This window comes from Nymphalis io, chromosome 8 (genome assembly GCF_905147045.1).
Source record: "Nymphalis io chromosome 8, ilAglIoxx1.1, whole genome shotgun sequence".
Taxonomy (NCBI): domain Eukaryota; kingdom Metazoa; phylum Arthropoda; class Insecta; order Lepidoptera; family Nymphalidae; genus Nymphalis; species Nymphalis io.
The window spans coordinates 4,518,081-4,537,423 of NC_065895.1; the positions used below are offsets into that span (position 1 = coordinate 4,518,081).

At 32.6% G+C, this 19,343-nt stretch overlaps 1 protein-coding gene across 1 annotated transcript; it reads right to left on the reverse strand.

Moving 5' to 3' along the window:
• Positions 1-6,878: 6,878 nt before the first annotated feature.
• Positions 6,879-18,362, reverse strand: LOC126770286 (activated Cdc42 kinase Ack). Its single transcript, XM_050489614.1, has 10 exons — positions 17,988-18,362; positions 17,667-17,914; positions 16,833-17,250; positions 16,057-16,258; positions 14,131-14,326; positions 13,658-13,783; positions 13,417-13,493; positions 12,226-12,453; positions 11,270-11,395; positions 6,879-10,015 (listed from the first exon to the last, which is right to left on the reverse strand). The coding sequence occupies exons 1-10, from the start codon at positions 18,072-18,074 to the stop codon at positions 8,955-8,957; spliced, it is 2,769 nt and encodes a 922-aa protein (XP_050345571.1). The 5' UTR covers positions 18,075-18,362; the 3' UTR covers positions 6,879-8,954.
• Positions 18,363-19,343: the final 981 nt, after the last annotated feature.

A 19,343-nucleotide genomic window follows, 5' to 3' on the forward strand; every position in this document is an offset into this window, starting at 1 on the left:
TATAACATAAGCAATATTTTTTATAATACTAAATTACTAAAAATTGTTACCACATTTCTATAGAAAAAAATAATAATAAAAATAAATAAATAATAATAATTAATAACCTTGAAAATAAAGCTGTAAATAGTATAATAACCGAGTGTACTCATTTCATTTATCACATTAAAATATATATAATAATATAATATAAAGAAGAAAACAATAAATAGTAATTAATTATATATTTCAAAATTTAAGTTGAATAATAATAATAATTTTTTCATTAATTTCTTAAACTAACATGCTTGCAACATACGTTTTTTTGTAATTAGAATTCTAATAATAACTCTAGAATTATTTTTTTGTATTTATTAATGGAGTCCTCAAATATGTCAAGTGACATTGAGTATTTATTATACGTTTTACTTAATCTTACAAGAGGTGCATTTTGTCCTAGTTTAGTTTTAGATGATCTAATGTAAAATACACTTATTGGATAACGTGGACATACTTTACTAGGCACATTGAAATTTATTCCCCTGAGAATTTGAGGGCAGTCAATTTTATATCTAACTATTTTGTACAAGCCCAAAGGACCAAGAGAATTCTACGATTTGAAAGGCTGTACATGTTATAACCCTTCTCCTCAAAAGGGAGAGGAGGCCTTAGCCCAGCAGTGGGACATTAACAGGCTGTTACTGTACTGTACATGTTATAAAATGTTTATTGGTCTTTGTAGTTATAATTTTGTTTTGAACCTTCACTTGAAAAAGTTAAATGACGCAAAAATCTTTTTTGTACTCTCTCAATTTTTAGTTGATTCACGTTATAATGTGGTGACCATACTGTACTACAATATTCTAGGATGCTTCACACGTATACATTGTATAACATTTTTTTTTTGACGCGTGTTTAAGTATTTTGGCATTTCTTATTACGAAACCTAAATTTCTTGAAGCTTTTGCAGTGATGCTATCTAAATGAGGCAAAAATGTTAGCTTTGAATCTAAAATGATGCCCAGATCCCGAATTTGTGTAACTGCTTTTAAAATGCATCCCTGAGTGCAATAATCTGATGGGATGTTTTTTATATTGCGGGTGAACTTTATATGAAAACATTTTTCGGGATTCATTATCATTTTGTTCATTTCACACTTGTGTAAAGCGTTTAAATCTTCTTGAAGTTGTACAGTGTCTAAATTACTTTTAATTGGTTTAATAAGTTTCAAATCATCTGCAAAAAGGAAAACTTCACTATGCTTGATTGTATTGGTTACATCCCTTATGAAAACATTGAAAAACCATGGGCCCAGATGTGACCCTTGTGGAACCCCAGAACTGTCTTTGTAAGAGACAGATCGAAAACCACTTACAACAACGTATTGTGTACGATCGTTTAAATACGATTTAAACCAATCGAGTAAAGATCCAACTATTCCATAACTGGATAGTTTTTTAATTGTGTATCATGACATACTCTGTCGAAGGCATTCGAAAAGTCTGTGTAGATAGCATGTATTTGACCGTCCATTACCATCATACTACGGTATATATATGCCACCAGATTAGTGTTTGTCGATCTGCCTTTTACAAAATCGTGTTGATTATTGTTTTAGTGTTGCTTAAAGTAAAAAGTAAGGTGCGGAAGAACCAAAGCTTCGAAAGTTTTGGCACTTACTGGTAAAATAGATATTGGCCTATAATTTTCAATTTTATCTACATCACCGAATTTGTGGATTGGGACAACCATTGCAACTTTCCATTTCAAGGGAAATGTTCCTGTTTGCAGACTCTTGTTAAATATCAAGCATAACGGAGGGCTTAATTGATTAGCACATCTCTTCAGGAATATAGGTGGGATGTCATCTGAGCCTGTGCTTTTGTTTACTTTAAGACTATTTAAATAATGTTTTATTAATTTTCTTGTTTAATTTTAAGCACTGATAATCTAGTTTTTAATACATATTTGTAAAAAAATGTACTTAATTGGCGGCAGGGGTTTGTACAAGCCCGTCTATAGACGGGTAGGTACCACACATTTATCACATATACTGCCGCAAAACAGCAAAATTAGCATTGTGTGTTCCGGGTTGAATAGTGAGGGAGCTTATAAATAATCACTAATCAGTATATAAATGATTAAAGTGTAAATGAATGATTAAAAGTCGGAAATCTCAAATCTTTCCACCGATATTTATAATGTTTTTATTTTTATTTTAGTACTGTTGGCTGATTGATTGTTATTTCTCAATGCGACCGGCGAAACGGCTTCACCCGCATCTTAATTCTCGCAGGTTCTATGTGCAAAAAAGTATCCTTTGTTACGCTTTAAGATTGCTTCATACAACATTTAATCAAAATCATTTCAGTTGTATGACCAATAAAGCGTAACAGACAGATAAACTTTGATGTATTTTTCCTATAAAAATAATAATATGATATTTATATTTTAGTTAATACAACAGCGTATATACGAAATGATTACATCCATTATACATTTTACTGGTGGAAGAGCTTTGTAGGTAGGTACCACCCACTCATCAGATATTCTACCGCAAAACAGCAGTACTTGGTATTGTTGTGTTGGTGGCGCATTGATGATGTGAGCGATGGTTAACATTTCTTACAATGCCAATGTCTAAGGGCGTTGGTGACCACTTACCATCAGGTGGCCCATATGCACGTCCGCCTTCCTATTCTATAAAAAAAAATCCAATAATATATTACTCGTAAACAAAGCCCACATAGGAATGCAGATAGTTTAATATATAGGTAAATATTATAATTAAAAAAAATAATAGACAATAACTAAAGTAAGTACATATATGAGAATCGTATGTGACATATATAATACAACAACGTCAAATTCACGCATATTACGTCAATAGTCTAAATTTAAAGCGGGTGAATCTGCGAAGCACAAAGCTGCTTATATAATAATTATATCATACTAAAAACCTTCTAAGAAACGTACTACATCTTCTGGTATAAGTCTTATTTATATTGCTTTAGTAGTTTTTTCTGTTAGGCAATACAAAAAAAAGCTCTCCGCATTTATTGGTATAGATCAAATAAGGAAGCCCTAACAATTTTCGAATAAACATTTATTTTTTAGTAGAAAGTACGGAACCCTTACATCATCACCTATTAAGGAATTACGCTTAAATAAATAATAATGTAGGTCTCGACTGCCCTGCAAGTGACATAAACAAATGTTTACCCTCTAGGTACACAGCAAATCGATACAGTACGATTGTTTCGCGTGCATGTGTTGTATAGCTCAGCCCATCGTAGATACACACATAAATGGCACTAGTGTGAGTAAAAGCGTTCCATACATTTTATAACTATAGTTCTTTGATGGAAAAGTAATTTACAAGCCAAAGGATAATACTTTGAATAAGTTTAGACAATTACTGTGCCTTATGCCTTAAGCATTTCGTCTAAATTATATCTTATAAGTACCTAAGTTGTTATTATTATAATTAATTGATCAGAACTGCTGATTTAATAGTTACAAATGATTTTCTTACGAACACCTTTTTAAGGTTGTAATGATAATCTTAGTAACTATAATGCGGTACAATATTAAAAATATATAATAATTAAACGTTTTTGTACTTTAAATTAATTAGATCTTATTAACTACAGTAAAATAGTTGTGTAGACTACCTCAACTTTTTTTCATACAGAATTTCTTTCTATTTTCTACTAGAAAAGGAATGCGTGGGTGGTGTCTACCCACCGGTATTTCACTGTCGTTAAAGTATATACAATAAAATCTTATAAATAAAAACGTGTATTCATGAATCTTTCCACGAATGAGAATGAACGAAAACGAGTGTAAGAACGAATGTAACGCTTACAAATAAGAAACGAGAAATTGCATGACTTTTTAAATAAATAAAAGTCAAATAAATTATCGTAGGTATCTAATATGGCAAAAAAGGCGACTGTATGGGGGCATTCGGAACCAATGCAGACTGCAGAGTACACACAGCACGTTGAAAGAGAAAAATTCATTTAACAATAACAAATTACTTTTTCTGATAAACATATCTTAAAATCCAAGAGGCCATGTCTCTTCTTGGATTTTAAGATATGTTTCGTGTGCGAGCTTAAATGCAGCTAAGCTTTATTAAACAAAAAAATATATCTAGCTGGATAACGGTTGATTGACAATCAAGGTTTTAGGGGAATTTTATTAGTATGAATTCTGTAATTTACAAAAATAAAAAAATTGGCAAACTCTCTGCATAAAGTTGGCAAGCGAATCTTACTAAAATTAAGTTACGGTGAGAATTCAGGTTGAATTAATGCAGAGAAATTACTGGGACAAAACAATAAAATGCCAGGTTTATATCGTTTCGAAATAACATTAATAGTAATGTATCGTAGTGGATATGCACTTTAGGTAAAATATTATGCCATATTACCACTGTGTATTGGGTAAAGATAAAAGAAAAATTAAGGTTTAAAATATGATGTATGTACGATTTGAAATAATAAATTTATTACAATATTTTTCCGATCCATTCAAAATTGCCTTATTAATATTTAAAAAAACAGTAAGTGCTTATTATCACAGTCTTAAGCGACTATTTATGATACATTTAAAATGTACCTACAATGAATTAGTATTACGTAAAATAAAATCCGTAAAATTAGACGTTTAAACAGAATATCTATTTTGCCCTTGGGAAAACATTCACAATGCTCATAGGGTTGTAGACAAAATCGATTGCAAAAATAGGACGAGCATTAAAGAACAAAAATTACTACCTACATGTACTGTGTAACATGATCGTGTTTCATTTTCTGGGTCAAGTACCATATAAAATGACACGGAATCGATAAATTTAATAAAAAAGCGTGGATATGAAAAGGTATTGAATCAAGATTTTTATTTACTAAATATTATTATATTTAATCTGTTAGATCTTTTTCAGCTTACATTTTTTTTTTTTTTTTATATCGCCGGGAGGGCAAATGACTCTACTCCACCTGATGGTAAGTGGTAGTAGAGTCCAAACGCGACGACGGCCAGTACAGACGGGAAAAACGTTCTGCACTAGCCGCCTTCGCCTTGCCGGCCCGCAAGATGCCTCTTCACGCCTCGTTTGAAGGAACCCGGGTTGTAAGAGGAGGGGAATACGTGAGCTGGTAAGGAATTCCATTTTTTGGAAGTGCGACAAAGAAAGGAGTTGCCAAATTTCTTTGTTCGCGATGGAATTGATGTCACAGTTAGGCGGTGACATCGAGAACCAGCTCGCGTGGACTTAAGAAGGAAGGGGGAAGCAGGAATTAGAGAAATAATATAATAATTCCTCAGAGCACTCGCCGTGATACAGTCGATAGAAAACATTACATTAAATTTCACACACAAACCGTTTTTATAGACATCACCCATTTATTAGTTATACTACTACAAACATCAATACTTTGTATAGCTTTGTTCCATGTGGAAGAATAAGTGTACCAGTGTCTTCTTTTTATAATAGGTTACCTGGTTACAGAAGACACTCTCTCAAGTCCGATGGGACAGCAATCCACCCCATTTGGAGAGATCAGATGCAGGATTCCTTAACAGTAAATCCCCAAAATTTTTTACTGATCGGACTCTGGATTCAAGCCCAGGACCTTAACTCGAACTAGAACTACATGGCAGTTAAATACACATGATTCAGTTACCAAATAAATATAACTCAAGGATGCTGAAGAACAATTATGAAATGACTAAAGTTATATAAGAAAATGAGACAAATAAAAACATTATTAAATATCTACGTCTTTATTATGATAAAAACTAATTATCATTCAAATAGATACAACGTAGTTATTAGCTGCAAGTAATATCGAGTTGGTACATGCACTTTATATTACGTTTAACATACAAAAAGTCAAATATCAACGCAAATTATAATTAGTCAGAGTATTAACAGTTTTGAAAATCATATTTCTATATGTTTTAAACACAGAGTTTTTTATTTATAAAATTTTACACATACTTCTTATAGCTAAAGGCTTCTTATAGCAATCCAAGATATTTCGCTACAAATAAGAAAAATTAATATCATTATATTTGTTGAAAGCATTTTTAGACTGTTGGCTTTAAACATATGTTAGCTTTAGAGTAATAAATTAACATATGTGTTACTATTATTGATTGTAGACAATAACAACAATTGATACTTCATACGTTCATGACATGTAGTACCTTCTAATTACATTTTAAACATAAGCTGCCTCACTAATAAACGTTGTATATGTCAATAGCTATACACACTTTCTCTCTTTCTGTCACCATTAATTTGACATTTGAAAAAAGAAGACAACGCATTTTTCTAACTATACAGTATTTAATGGTATGTGGGGTATATCTATAGCTTTATAAGTCTATACATATTTAATAAAGTAGATTTTTTTTTTGTAACGCACCTATATACACACTAACAAATTTATATACATATAATTGAAGATCTCTTGCAAAAATTATCAATTTTTAACTATATCTTTTTTTATTACAACTCTAAATAATTATGATGACATAATATTCTGCATTGTACTAAGTATATAAAATATAAGTCACATTTATAAAATATATAGCACATTTTACAGACATACATTTATTAGATTAATATATTCGAGATTGAAATGAACTAGTTAGCTTTTATAATGCTAATTGAAAATTAATTATTCTTTTATTTCTTTTGTAAAAATTAATTTCTACGTATACTATTTATTATTCAAACCTTGCAGCAGGCAACAAAATATTTTTTTATAAACTTAAAATATTACACATATTATTTTGTACCGGACTGTGTAACAGTTTTTTTTTAATACAAACATCTGTATTAAAAAAAGCATAAATAGAATCAATGATTTTTATCTGTCATGGCTTAATTAATGTTCTAACAAAATGAATTTTAGCTGCTATAGTGGATATCTGTAATTAATCAATAATAATATCTATATTTAATTATCTTCAAAAATGTTATTTTAATCTGTAGTCGAATTTTACACTATCGTTTAATAAATGTTCCGAATCAAATAAGATTCAATATGGTGTTTTCCAAAAGTAGAAGTGAATATGAAAAAAAAAGTTACACAAAATATGCTTTAACTGGCTTCGAGTGAATATCATCACTAATTCTATATCTAAAACTAACAGGTACATTGCGGTGAGGCACCATGTGATGTCGGGATAATTAGATCGACGTAGACAATAAAAGGCATGAAAAAAAAAATCTCGACGCAAAAACCGTTTGTCAACCTTGACGAATATTATGTACTCTCATTCAGTGGAAAAAGAAAACGATTTTGTTACGCATAATCTCGTTTTATCGATAGATGCCCACAGCGATTTTCGCGGTGGCCGAAGCACAGCAACAATTATATAAGCTTTAGTAGTCGCACTTTCAAACGATATGAAATGTAAGCAATAGTGACATTGCCATAGACAAAACTAGAGTTCATAGGTTCACATAGAAAACCTTTGGTTTAAATTCAATATCAATCAAGCTTCTACACACCGGTATTTTTAAATATGTTATATAACTGAAAGCTAATTTCGAATGATCCGAATGTTCTGGACGCAATACTAATTTTTATGTTATAATTCAAAAGTAAAACTATATGAATTATTAACTAATTTTATTTTTTTAATGTTAAGGAATCGTCATAATTTAAATTGTGTGAACACTTTACACTTAGTAGCATTACATTAGTTTCATTATTAATTTATAAGGATTAGGTGTGGCTTGTATCCAGAATCATTAAATGAAAATAATGTCAAAAGTTTTTAACCTCTGGTTGAACTATCGATACTATAATCAATCGTGATTTATCTGTCAAAGCTGTACATTAATACGTAAGCGGAAACATTTTATATGGGACATTGGCAGAATATTATACACTCAACTATCGTAAATACACGCCAGAAAAAAAGTTAGTTAACCAACGGCAGTAAGCCAAAGATTTTCGGGTTTGTTTATACTTTATGTCATTTGAAAGTACGTCGAATATTTATGTAGATTATTTATAAACTATGAGAAAAATATAATCAATTCGTTGATCTCAGATATTTTTTTAAATTAAAATACAAACACACTTACGATTGTTAATGAACATTTGCTTTTGTTTTAGGAACTATGTTTATGTCAACACCACAATTATTTAAAAAAAAAAAATAAGTGAATGCAGCAAAAATTAAAACACGATAATAAGAGTAAACGTTAGGACAACACTTTTTTTTATAGGTTAGCAGACTGGCACTGTAAAACGAGCCACATTGGCACTGTAAGCAATATTAACCATCTCTTACATTGTCATGCGCCGCCAACCTACATCATGTATAGTACTGCTGTGTAGATAAAAAACAACTGAATATTATCTCCTGCTATGTGTTGACGTCTATATTATTTTTACCAGAATTACTTTAAATGTTCTACGAAAAAATAATAAAAGTGTTTTCCTAATTATCTAAAAATAGATAGTTTACAAAAATATTTTTCTTTATGGTTTCGTTAAAAAAAAGTATTTATCTCATTTAATTACACAAAATATATATTGAATACCAAAAGTAATACATTTGTCAATAATTTCTTACTAGGTTTACATTCGTACAAATTGAACCCTTAATAACTGTACTGCTTTTATACAAAACAGTTTCTGTATTTTAAAAAAATACATTACAACTAAGAATTAAACAAAACTATCAATATTATCAATTCTTCTATATAAATTCAGTCTGATTAGTAATTTCTTGCCAAATTAAATCAAAGCATACATTTTTCAAAACAAGCTGTCAATTTACACTCATGCCACAGACAAATAATAATTTAAAAAAAAAAGTTACTATGACTGCCTTTCAATAATTTCAACTAAAAATGAATTATAATAATTTAGACAGGACATTCTAAAAATCGATATGACCAGAAGCATATAATATCTTTTTTTATAATTTACAAAACCTACTTGGGTTGATACGGGCAAGGAGGTGCAGGACGATGAGGCCTTGGTATGGGCTCATACACTTCATCATATATACACGTATTTGTATAATTTACACTCGCATACACATCCGGGGCTTCTCCAATCTCACTGTAAATATTACTGGCAGTATCGTTCACTTCATCATACATCACATTCCGTGATGTGGAGGCACCGTAGCCAGAGTAACCGTATTGCCCGTAATCAACATTCTGATATTTCAGAGCACTGTAATTCTTAGAGTTCTCGAGGGAATCACTGAAGTTCATCAATTTCTCGCCCTCCTCTTCGTATTTCGGCACATAAATGTTCTTCTCGTAGTCATTATTCGTCTGACTTCCAGACGGTGTCGAGAATTTCGTGTAATAATCTTTTGTCTCCAATATAAACTGCTGCTGTGTCGGATTTATTTCGAAGTTACTATAAATCGGTATATCGTTGTACCTGTCGTTGTTCGTGTTTCCGCTGTTCGATGTGGAAGCTACATTTCCATACGCGCCACTGTTCGTATAAACATTCTCATTGGTATTTTTCGATCTGAGATTCAATGATTCTGATATCCTGTCGTCCAGCGACATTTCAGCTAACGATTTAACGTTTTCATTCGTAATCGTTATCTCTGTTTCATCTTTATTCCTTTTCGAGAGAGCATTCGTAGTTGAATATGTGTTCGTTGAAGTGCCGTGTGATGTGCTTTGGCTCGTTACGTTATTCATAACCGGAGTCATGTTATTGTATATGTTTCCATCTGCACTTGTCGATGCATAATTCGAGTATGTTTGAGATTGACTGTACATCTTGAGATAATCGCCTTTTTTTAAATCGTACGTGGGTTCATTTCCATGAGATTCAGCGTTATTTGTTGGCCAGAATGAAGTGTCAAAAGGATCTCTCTGGGGTGTATAAGCTTGAGTTGTCGTTAAGTTGAGGCCGTCTAGAGATTTAGCACCATACAAATTTGGTTGTGACGTCACGGTCTGAGATTCTGTGCAGTATGTTGGTAGGCTTTCTATGCTTTGTTGACCCCAATCTAATTCTTGTCCTAGAAATATGAAAAAAATAACAATATAGTATATAACATTTGAACTTGTAATACTAAAAATACACGAACATCGCATTAGCCTTTAACTTTGCGTTAGAACTTTGAATGCAACGGAATGGAATGAAGACATCATACATTATACTAAATGTCAACATATATAAGGTGTGGTAATATTTATAAAATTTATCCAAAGGTTTTCGAGCTACTTTGCACATACATACATTAGTGACAAATGGGCCACTTGATGATAAGTGGTCACCACTGCCCATAGAGATTGGTACTATAATAAATATTATCAATCCCTTTCATTGCCAATCATGGGCACTAAGATGTTATGTCCCTTGTACCGTTGGTTACACTGGCTCATTCACCCTTTAATCCGAAACACAACAATACTAAGTATTGCTGTTTGGCAGTAGAATAAGTGGGTTGTACCTCACCAGACAAGCTATTACAAAACCATACCACAAAACAAACAAAACCATACAAGAAAATATTTAATATATAAGGTTTCATTTTCACGTTAAGGTTTCATATATATATAAATATATAGCCGAGATGGCCTAGTGGTAAGAACGCGTGAATCTTAACCGATGATCGTGGGTTCAAACCCGGGCAAGCACCACTGGATTTTCATGTGCTTAATTTGTGTTTATAATTCATCTCGTGCATAACGGTGAAGGAAAACATCGTGAGGAAACCTGCATGTGTCTAATTTCATTGAAATTCTGCCACATGTGTATTCTACCAACCCGCATTGGAGCAGCGTGGTGGAATAAGCTCCAAACCTTCTCCTCAAAAGGGAGAGGAGGCCTTAGCCCAGCAGTGGGACATTAACAGGCTGTTACTGTATATATATAAAATCATTTATATCATCAGACTGCCTCGTTGGTCTAGTGCTGTAGATCCGGGTTCAAACTCCAAGTTGGACCACTAAAAAGTTATTAAGTTTTTCTATCGAAGATTCTCAGTAGCAGTCCGAAGTATGGAAGTTAGAAGTGTGTACAGTACCTGTGCCTCGAAAATCACATAAAGCCGTTGGTTCAACGCCTAAACCCTTTCCGGTCGTGTCGGATTGCCGTCCCATCGGATTATGAGGGTGAGGGAATAACGAGTGCAACTATGTTTGCATACACACTTATGCACTATAATATGTGGCCGATACCGGTCTGGAGGGCAACGAATATTTTCATTAATCGAAAATATTAATTGAATTAAACATACGTTAAATGAAAATAATATTTAATAACTTACCAATTTCTGGTACATCAATTGGTTCATCCAAAATAGAGATGTTATTCGGATTCGCTTGCTTTTTTTTGGTCGGTGTTTTGTTAGTCATAGGAGGTAGATCCAAGTCGATGAGCAGCTCTTCTCTCACTATAGAACATAATTACATTGTAAGCAAATATATTCAGAATCTTGTATCGTGGAGATTAAGCAATATTAGTTTTGCTTTGTATCGGAAAATTTTACATCTGGAACCGGTTCACTATAATAATATAAGGGGTATCCCCCTTCTGAAAATACTAATCGTCGTATTTATCGTTTTTAGAAACAGTATTCATGATTTTATGCAAATTTTTATAATAACGATTTCTATACTCTATTTTATCTGACATAATTAACGTCATATACACAACAATACTAAGTACTGCTGTTTGACAGTAGAATAAGTGGGTTGTACCTCACCAGACAAGCTATTACAAAACCATACCACCAAGAAAATATTTAATATATAAGGTTTCATTTTCACGTTAAGGTTTCATATATATATAAAATCATTTATATCATCAGACTGCCTCGTTGGTCTAGTGCTGTAGATCCGGGTTCAAACTCCAAGTTGGATCACTAAAAAGTTATTAAGTTTTTCTATCTTTCGAATAAATGTAAGGTTGAACTCAGGAGCGCAAGAATCCAAATGATTTGTTAATTGTTAATTAGGAGTTGTACTTATCTTAACACCAAGTATAAGCTAAAAAAGGTTTAGGGAAAGCTGATCTAATAGGCTGAGCCGATAGGATGCCAATCGTCGGGGGGGTCACGGTAGTATGCACAAGCGATTCTGTGACGTCCCTGAGGATACTGTGAGGGTACCACTGTTTTTTTAGTGGGTATTCCGGTGGTCCATGTGGGAGAAATGCTTAAATGCGTTTTTCCAGCGAGATAAAAGGGTAACTCTGCACAATTAATAAGGGTCGAGCGAATACCTTGATTCAAGCTCCTGGAGTACTGGTCGCGCAGGGCGCGCGCGCTGGCGGGCGGCGCGTCGGAGCGGTCGTTGACGAGCTTGTTGTAGTGGAACTGCTTGCTGTCGCCGCGCGACAGGCGCGTGCTGGCGGGCTGCGCCGCCTCCGCCGAGCGCCGCCGCCGCGTCGCCGCGCACTCCGCGCCCGCCGCGCCCGCGCCACCCGCGACACCCGCGCCGCCCGCGTGCGCTGCAGGTCGCCATGTTTATCATAATAGTATCCATTTTTTTTTTGTGATATCGGTAGGCGGACGAACAATCTGATGTTAAGTGATCACATAGACATTAGCGATGTAATAAATATTAACAATCCCTTACATCGCCAATCACCAACTTTGGGAACGAAGTTGTTATATCCCTTATGCCCGTAGTTACCCTGGCCCACTCACCCTTTAAAATGGAACGCAACAATACTATGTATTGCTGTTTAACAAATGAATACATCTGCACTGTCACTGGACTTAGCATCGATACTTGGATACTACTATAACAAGGAAGGAAGAAAAGTTGTATTAGTACTTCGATAAAAAGTCTGGCAAAATGGCTTATTTACAAGCTTAAATAAAAAATCGAAGATAATCCCGCCCATAAATATAATAATATAAACAATATAATTTATATTTATATAATTAAAAATGACATAAATCCTTCATTATAAAAAGTAGCTGAAAGAGAATTATTGTCACGAAACGAATTCTACGCGAGCAAAGCCGCGTCTAGCTAGTACTTAATAAATTATTGTAAGGACTTTTAACTTAAAAAAAAAAAAATAGTAAAACACACAAAAGCGGCAATAGTGAAGGTCGTAAATAGAAAAAAAAATCACGTTAACAGATAATATATTTAAATCAACATAGGTGCGAAATATTTCAGCACGTCCATAAACAGATCAGTCACACGCGGGTTAAAACACAGTTAGTCATAGATTAGCAATTTTCAATGCTACGGATGGTTTTGCGTCGTATTATTGAATATATTTGTTGCATTCGTGAATAAATTAAATCATACATACGTTGTGATCTTGACTTGTAAAATTAAATGTATTTTCATCACAGTTGAAGCGTTACTTAGGTTTAACGAAGTAGATTTTTGTAAAATATTAAAGCGCTTTATGCTGATTTTTTTTAATTACACGATTATATGTAGATCGTACCTTTTCGAACCGGTGATACCGCTGGGGCTTTCTTTGCGCTTTGAACGTTCTTGCTTTTAACAGCTGTCACTAATGTACTAGAAAATAAAATGATATTAAAACACTCATTTATAAATAAATAAAATGAAACGTATCTTATACTACTATGAAATAGTAATAAAAGTTTATAAAGGAAATCAAATATATAAAGTTTACTAACTAACTACTAAATCTTATGGAATGGAATACGTGAATACCTTACCTGGGAAATAGCCCGACTTCGAGGCTGGTCTGATTCTGTCCCTTCCACCAGTGCAGTTCAGGCCTCTTGTCTATGAGTACTATAGCATCCCCTGCTTCTATAGTCATTTGTCCATGTTTTCTATAGCTATGGATAACAAAGACGTATTCCATTTTACATCTATTATCTCAACTTTAATATTATAGTGCATATGTGTGCAAAGCACAGATGTACTCTTTGTTCCTTCACTGTGAGAGTAAAGGAACAAAGAATACACCTGTGCTAGTCCGACGTTTTTCGAAGAAACTGTATCATTACCGACTTACTAATTCCGCTGCTACTGATAATTGACAGTAAAATCTAATAGCCTTTATTACCCGACCAGGGAATTGAAGCCATAACCTCGGTATCTGCATCTCTATAAGCTAGCAAATACACTAACGAGACTGTTCACATCTAAAGTCTTTGAAACATAAGTGAGATATAAAACTTACCTAAGACTAGCAATTGCCGTTTCAAACTTATTTGTCTCCATATACCGCTGTATACCAACAAAGGTCGGACGTTCCTTGGGATTGAGGTCCCAGCACTGCATCATCAGCATGTAGACATCAGGCGGGCAAGCATTAGGGGCTGATAAACGTTGACCTTCACGCATTATCAGCCGAAGAATCTCTGAACCGTTTAATCCTAAAACAAGAGTTGAACTGATAAGCAAGACTCCCGTAATACATTGTATATAAATTTCATCTTCCGATATAGTTTGTTTGTAAATGTTTGTCTATGCAATAATTCTCCCTATGAATACAGTTTATAAAAGGTGTCCTAAAATTACTATACTTCGGTTTAATCCTGCTAACATTATAAGGGCGAATGTTTGTGAGGAGGAATGTATTTTTGTTACTCTTTCTCGCAAAAACTACATAAAAGATTTAGATGAAATTTGGTAGAGATATCTTAAACTGCCTAACATCCGCCCTTCCCCATACAATTGGTCGGTAGCTAGTAAGGCATATATCTTCAGTCATTTGTGTATAAATCTCGGGAAACAGTATTATTTTAGACTGCGACATTTAGGACAGTTCAGTGGGACATTAAGTAACTGTTATTGTACTTAATTTTTGTAGACGCCTGGTTAATGTGCTGAATATATTTTTTGCTAATAAAAAAACATGTATCATGAAAAAATATTGTTTTCATCTCGTGATCTCTTGCTCATACGTGCACTATATATACTGGTGGTAGGGCTTTGTACAAGCTCGTCTAGGTAGGTACCACCCACTCATCAGATATTCTACCGCAAAACAGCAATACTTGATATTGTGTTCCGGTTTGAAGGGTGAGTGAGCCAGTGTAGTTACAGGCACAAGGGACATAAAATCTTAGTTCCCAAGGTTGGTGGCGCATCGGCTATAAGCGATGGTTGACATTTCTTACAATGCCAATGTCTAAGGGCGTTTGGTGACCACTTACCATCAGGTGGCCCATATGCTCGTCCACCTTGCTATTCTATAAAAAAAAAAAGCTATCAAACGCGCTATGCGAATTAAATATAGCAGCATAATAGTACATAATGTCAATGACGACCTTCAGAGCAGCTGTCTTCATAGCGACCCTGATAAATATGTTTGTATAGATCACACAGTATATAGTAGAGTATGGGTGTGTTATGAATGTTGAGTGACTGTTTCCTTACAACGGAAATTGTCTGATTAAATACATGAATGTGTACATTGTATACAAAAAAATTTGTGTATATATGTAGGCAGGGTAGCTATGACTGTCCCAATCAATCTATTTCTATAATCCAAAGGACAATAAGATTTTAAAAATATATTTTTATTTTAGATAATATTAATTTAATTTATAATAAAATTATGCCGAGAGCGAGAGATTATAAAAAAAAACATAAATAGAGGAGACATATTATTACAAGATGACATGAATAAAATATACAAAAGCAGGTTTTATATATCGATAAGTGTGTATAATTAAATTATAATATTAATATTTTGTGAATAGAGATCAAAATCATACCTTATTCAAATATATTCTTATGTATGCAAACACTTCTGAACGGACTTCAACAAAATATATTAAATTTAAAGGCAACACTCATAGTTCCATTGTGTTTATAATTCTAAAAATTCTGACTAAATTTACGTCTAATAAAATAATATAAAATGTATTATTTGATTCAAAAGTATAAGAGCCTCCTTGGATATAATAATAGTGTTTGTTCGTACAGGTCATATACATGTTCTTATATGTGATAAATCTATATTATGTGTACATTTTTTGATTGTTACAAATAGTAACAACTGAATTTCTTGTTGGTTCATCTCAGTAAAATCTCAAATAAAGTAAACTTTGATTATGATTCTAATGCTGTAATATTTCTAGCAATAAAACATGCTCACCCATCCAAGGATCTTCTCCGAAAGTATACATTTCCCACAGTGCAACAGCAAACATCCAAACATCAGATGCATGAGAAAATTGCCTCGAACGTAATGACTCAGGAGCACACCAGGGGAACGGTACACGACGACGTTCGCTCATTACATAACAATCATCAGCATCCGGTAGTGCACGCATCAGACCAAAATCACCAATTTTAACCTAATGAAAAACATATTATGTAATGCTAACAATACTGTCATGCAATTGTGCAAATTGTGCTATTGTACTTTAAGATTTAACTTTATAATAATCAAACTTAATAAAGCTATATGGATCTATGGTACTCAAAAAAACATATCCTATGTTTAAGCCAAATTAAACCAGAGGTTATCACATGAATCTTAATTGATGATTGCAGTTGCAAACCCAAGCTAACAGGACTGAGTTTTCATATGCTTTATATGAGTTTTAATAAAATTAATTTCATTTTTGCATTAAATTGATGGAAACCCACATGCAACCTGCAACCTGTCATATATAAATCCACCAACCAACCATTGGAACTACATAGGGAATTCAGTTCCAAAACATTTTCCACAAATGTAGCAAAGTTTCAACCCAGCAGTGGGTCATTAAAAAAGTGTATCTTTATTTTGACATTTAGTTCGGTACGAATATATGTGATTACCAAAGATCTATGACTTATTTAATAGCATGTTTAAATCACATCATCATGATATTATATAACAATATTAATTAGTTAAAAAATCAGTAATTAATTTAAGACTCATACCAGTTCTAAATTAGATAACAATATATTCCGGCAAGCTAAATCTCTGTGCAGAAATCTATTTTTCTCCAAATGTGCCATTCCAGCTGCTACTTGACATGACCACTTTGATATATAGTTCAAAGACACTTTACCATCTTGTGCTCTTATATAATCTAATAAAGCACCCATAGGGGCTAATTCGCACACCATCATCAGGGGATGAAAAACAACACCATGTAACTTAATTAAATTAGGATGTTTTAAGCTATGCATAGCCTCAACTTCTCTTCTAAAGTCATCATAAATTCCTGGCTGAGAAAATGCATCAGCTTTTAATACTTTAACTGCTACTGGCACCATTTGATTTTGTTGATCTGTCATTCTCCATTCTCCTCGTTTTACAACACCGAATGATCCATTACCTAATTCATTGTGCAACCTGTAAACAGTATTGTAATTATTTCACGTACTGAATAATTAATAACACTAAGATGTAATATTACATATGTATAATTAATTAGACAGTAGTAAAACTATTTACAAAGTTTATAGAGACAAGTTACAAGTATATAATACTTGTTTTTGCTTGCAGTTTTACCCGCATGTTACATGTCAGATGATAATTAGAAAAAAGTAGTTTTTATCCATTCTTAGGGTTTAAGCTTGCTTCATATCAAATTTCATCAAAATCGGTTAAGTAGTTCAGCTGTGAAAGCATGACAGGCAGATAGACAGAGCTACTTTTGCATTTTTAATAATAGTAGCAATAAATACCAGAATACTTCCTCTATTATTATATACTAAATTATTGTGTAATGAAATTAAATCAATTTGGCATAACAAAGTCATACTTACACAATATCTTTCTCTAATATAATGCATGTTGTACGAGCCTCAGTTTGCATTTGGGGTTTGAGTGCTATATCAGTCTTTTCTCTTGTAACGGAACCTGATCCAAATAATTTATTCCAAAATTTTCTATTCCACAATTGCAGCTTCTTTTTTCTAACAGCATCAAGCAGTCTTCGAATGCCAGGTTTGCTAATGCCAATTTTTTCAAGGTCCTCTGCATGTACATAGTCAAAGTGCGCCAATCTTGTAATCTATATGAATGGTGTGAAGTATACTAATTATTTGATTTTTAATAACACCACATTTTAAATAAATCTCACTTACCTGTAGCTGATCTCTGATTGGTATATAGAACTGCTCTAGCTGCACATTTTGCAGAATCTCACATAACCAATCAGTACCCGAGTCCATTGTGATTTACGCGTAGTGACTAGCTTCGTAATATGGTTATTAGAAATCTTCTCAGAAGTAACATTTCCAGCAGGAAGTAGAAATTACTGTGTACGAATGCTATCAAACGCTTTAAAACTTAAAAAGCAGAGAGCTTTTTAAGTAGAGAGTTATTTCATAATTACCACACCGAACTAGATATCCAGTATATTTGGTCTTATTATAAAAAAGTTGTTATATTTTTGTATTTTCTATCTATACACAAAAAAACAAACACAAGACATATATAACAGAAAAGCTACCTTCTGTCTTCATCATTGATAAAGACGAACTACAGAAAGAGACAGTAAATCATTCATCAATCAATCATTCGTGCATGAAGTATTGAACGATGTTGCCACATATATTAATTTTTCATATATAAGAAAACAAGTTATATTATGCAGCAAAATATATATTATTTTTGCTTAAACCGCTAATTTATTTATTATTTATATCACTTATAATTTATTTATTTTTATAATAAACAATTATTAATGTTTAATAATTATGATAAAATATACTGTCGGATTTTTAATATTCCATTATAGTGGTGGTGGTTTCCACAATGTTATTATCACTCGATTAATTCTTTAAAAATATGTGAAATAAATAACAAATTAAACGTGGCTACATAATCTGGGTTATAAAAAAAACATTCTTTCCGGAACCGCCATTTTTTTAAATGTAACTAATAAAATTCTGACTCCAAGATTTTTTTTATTGTCATGTTTTTATAGTAAAATATAATTAATTTAAAGTTATATAAGCATGTTCTTCTTAAAAAATATATAAATTAACGCATATGTAACTTTCTTGAGGAAAAATGGATAAACTCGAGCTTGATTCACACTTACGAATATGTGGTGCCTAGCTTAGTTGTGTTTAGGGCAAAATAAGAAAACGACATGACCAAAGAGAATCTTATAGGTTTATACAATTTGAAAATCTTTCACCGTTGCGAAAAAGCAAATGAAGATTATTTAAATACTTGAATAGTTATTTAGCGAACTATTGATTCAGACTAATAATTTAAGAAAAAATCTGTACGATTTGTGTTTTTTTAAATGTCTTTGCTAAGTTTTTTGTTTGCAAAATTAAGAAACATTTGATTTAATCAATAACAATAATCAAAAAATAAATAAGACCCAAGGTAGATAACATTGGGTCTTATTTATTTTCATATAAAAAAGGCGTTTACGCACTCACATTTATAAAATATTGAATTAAAATTATTGTAAGAAATAAATT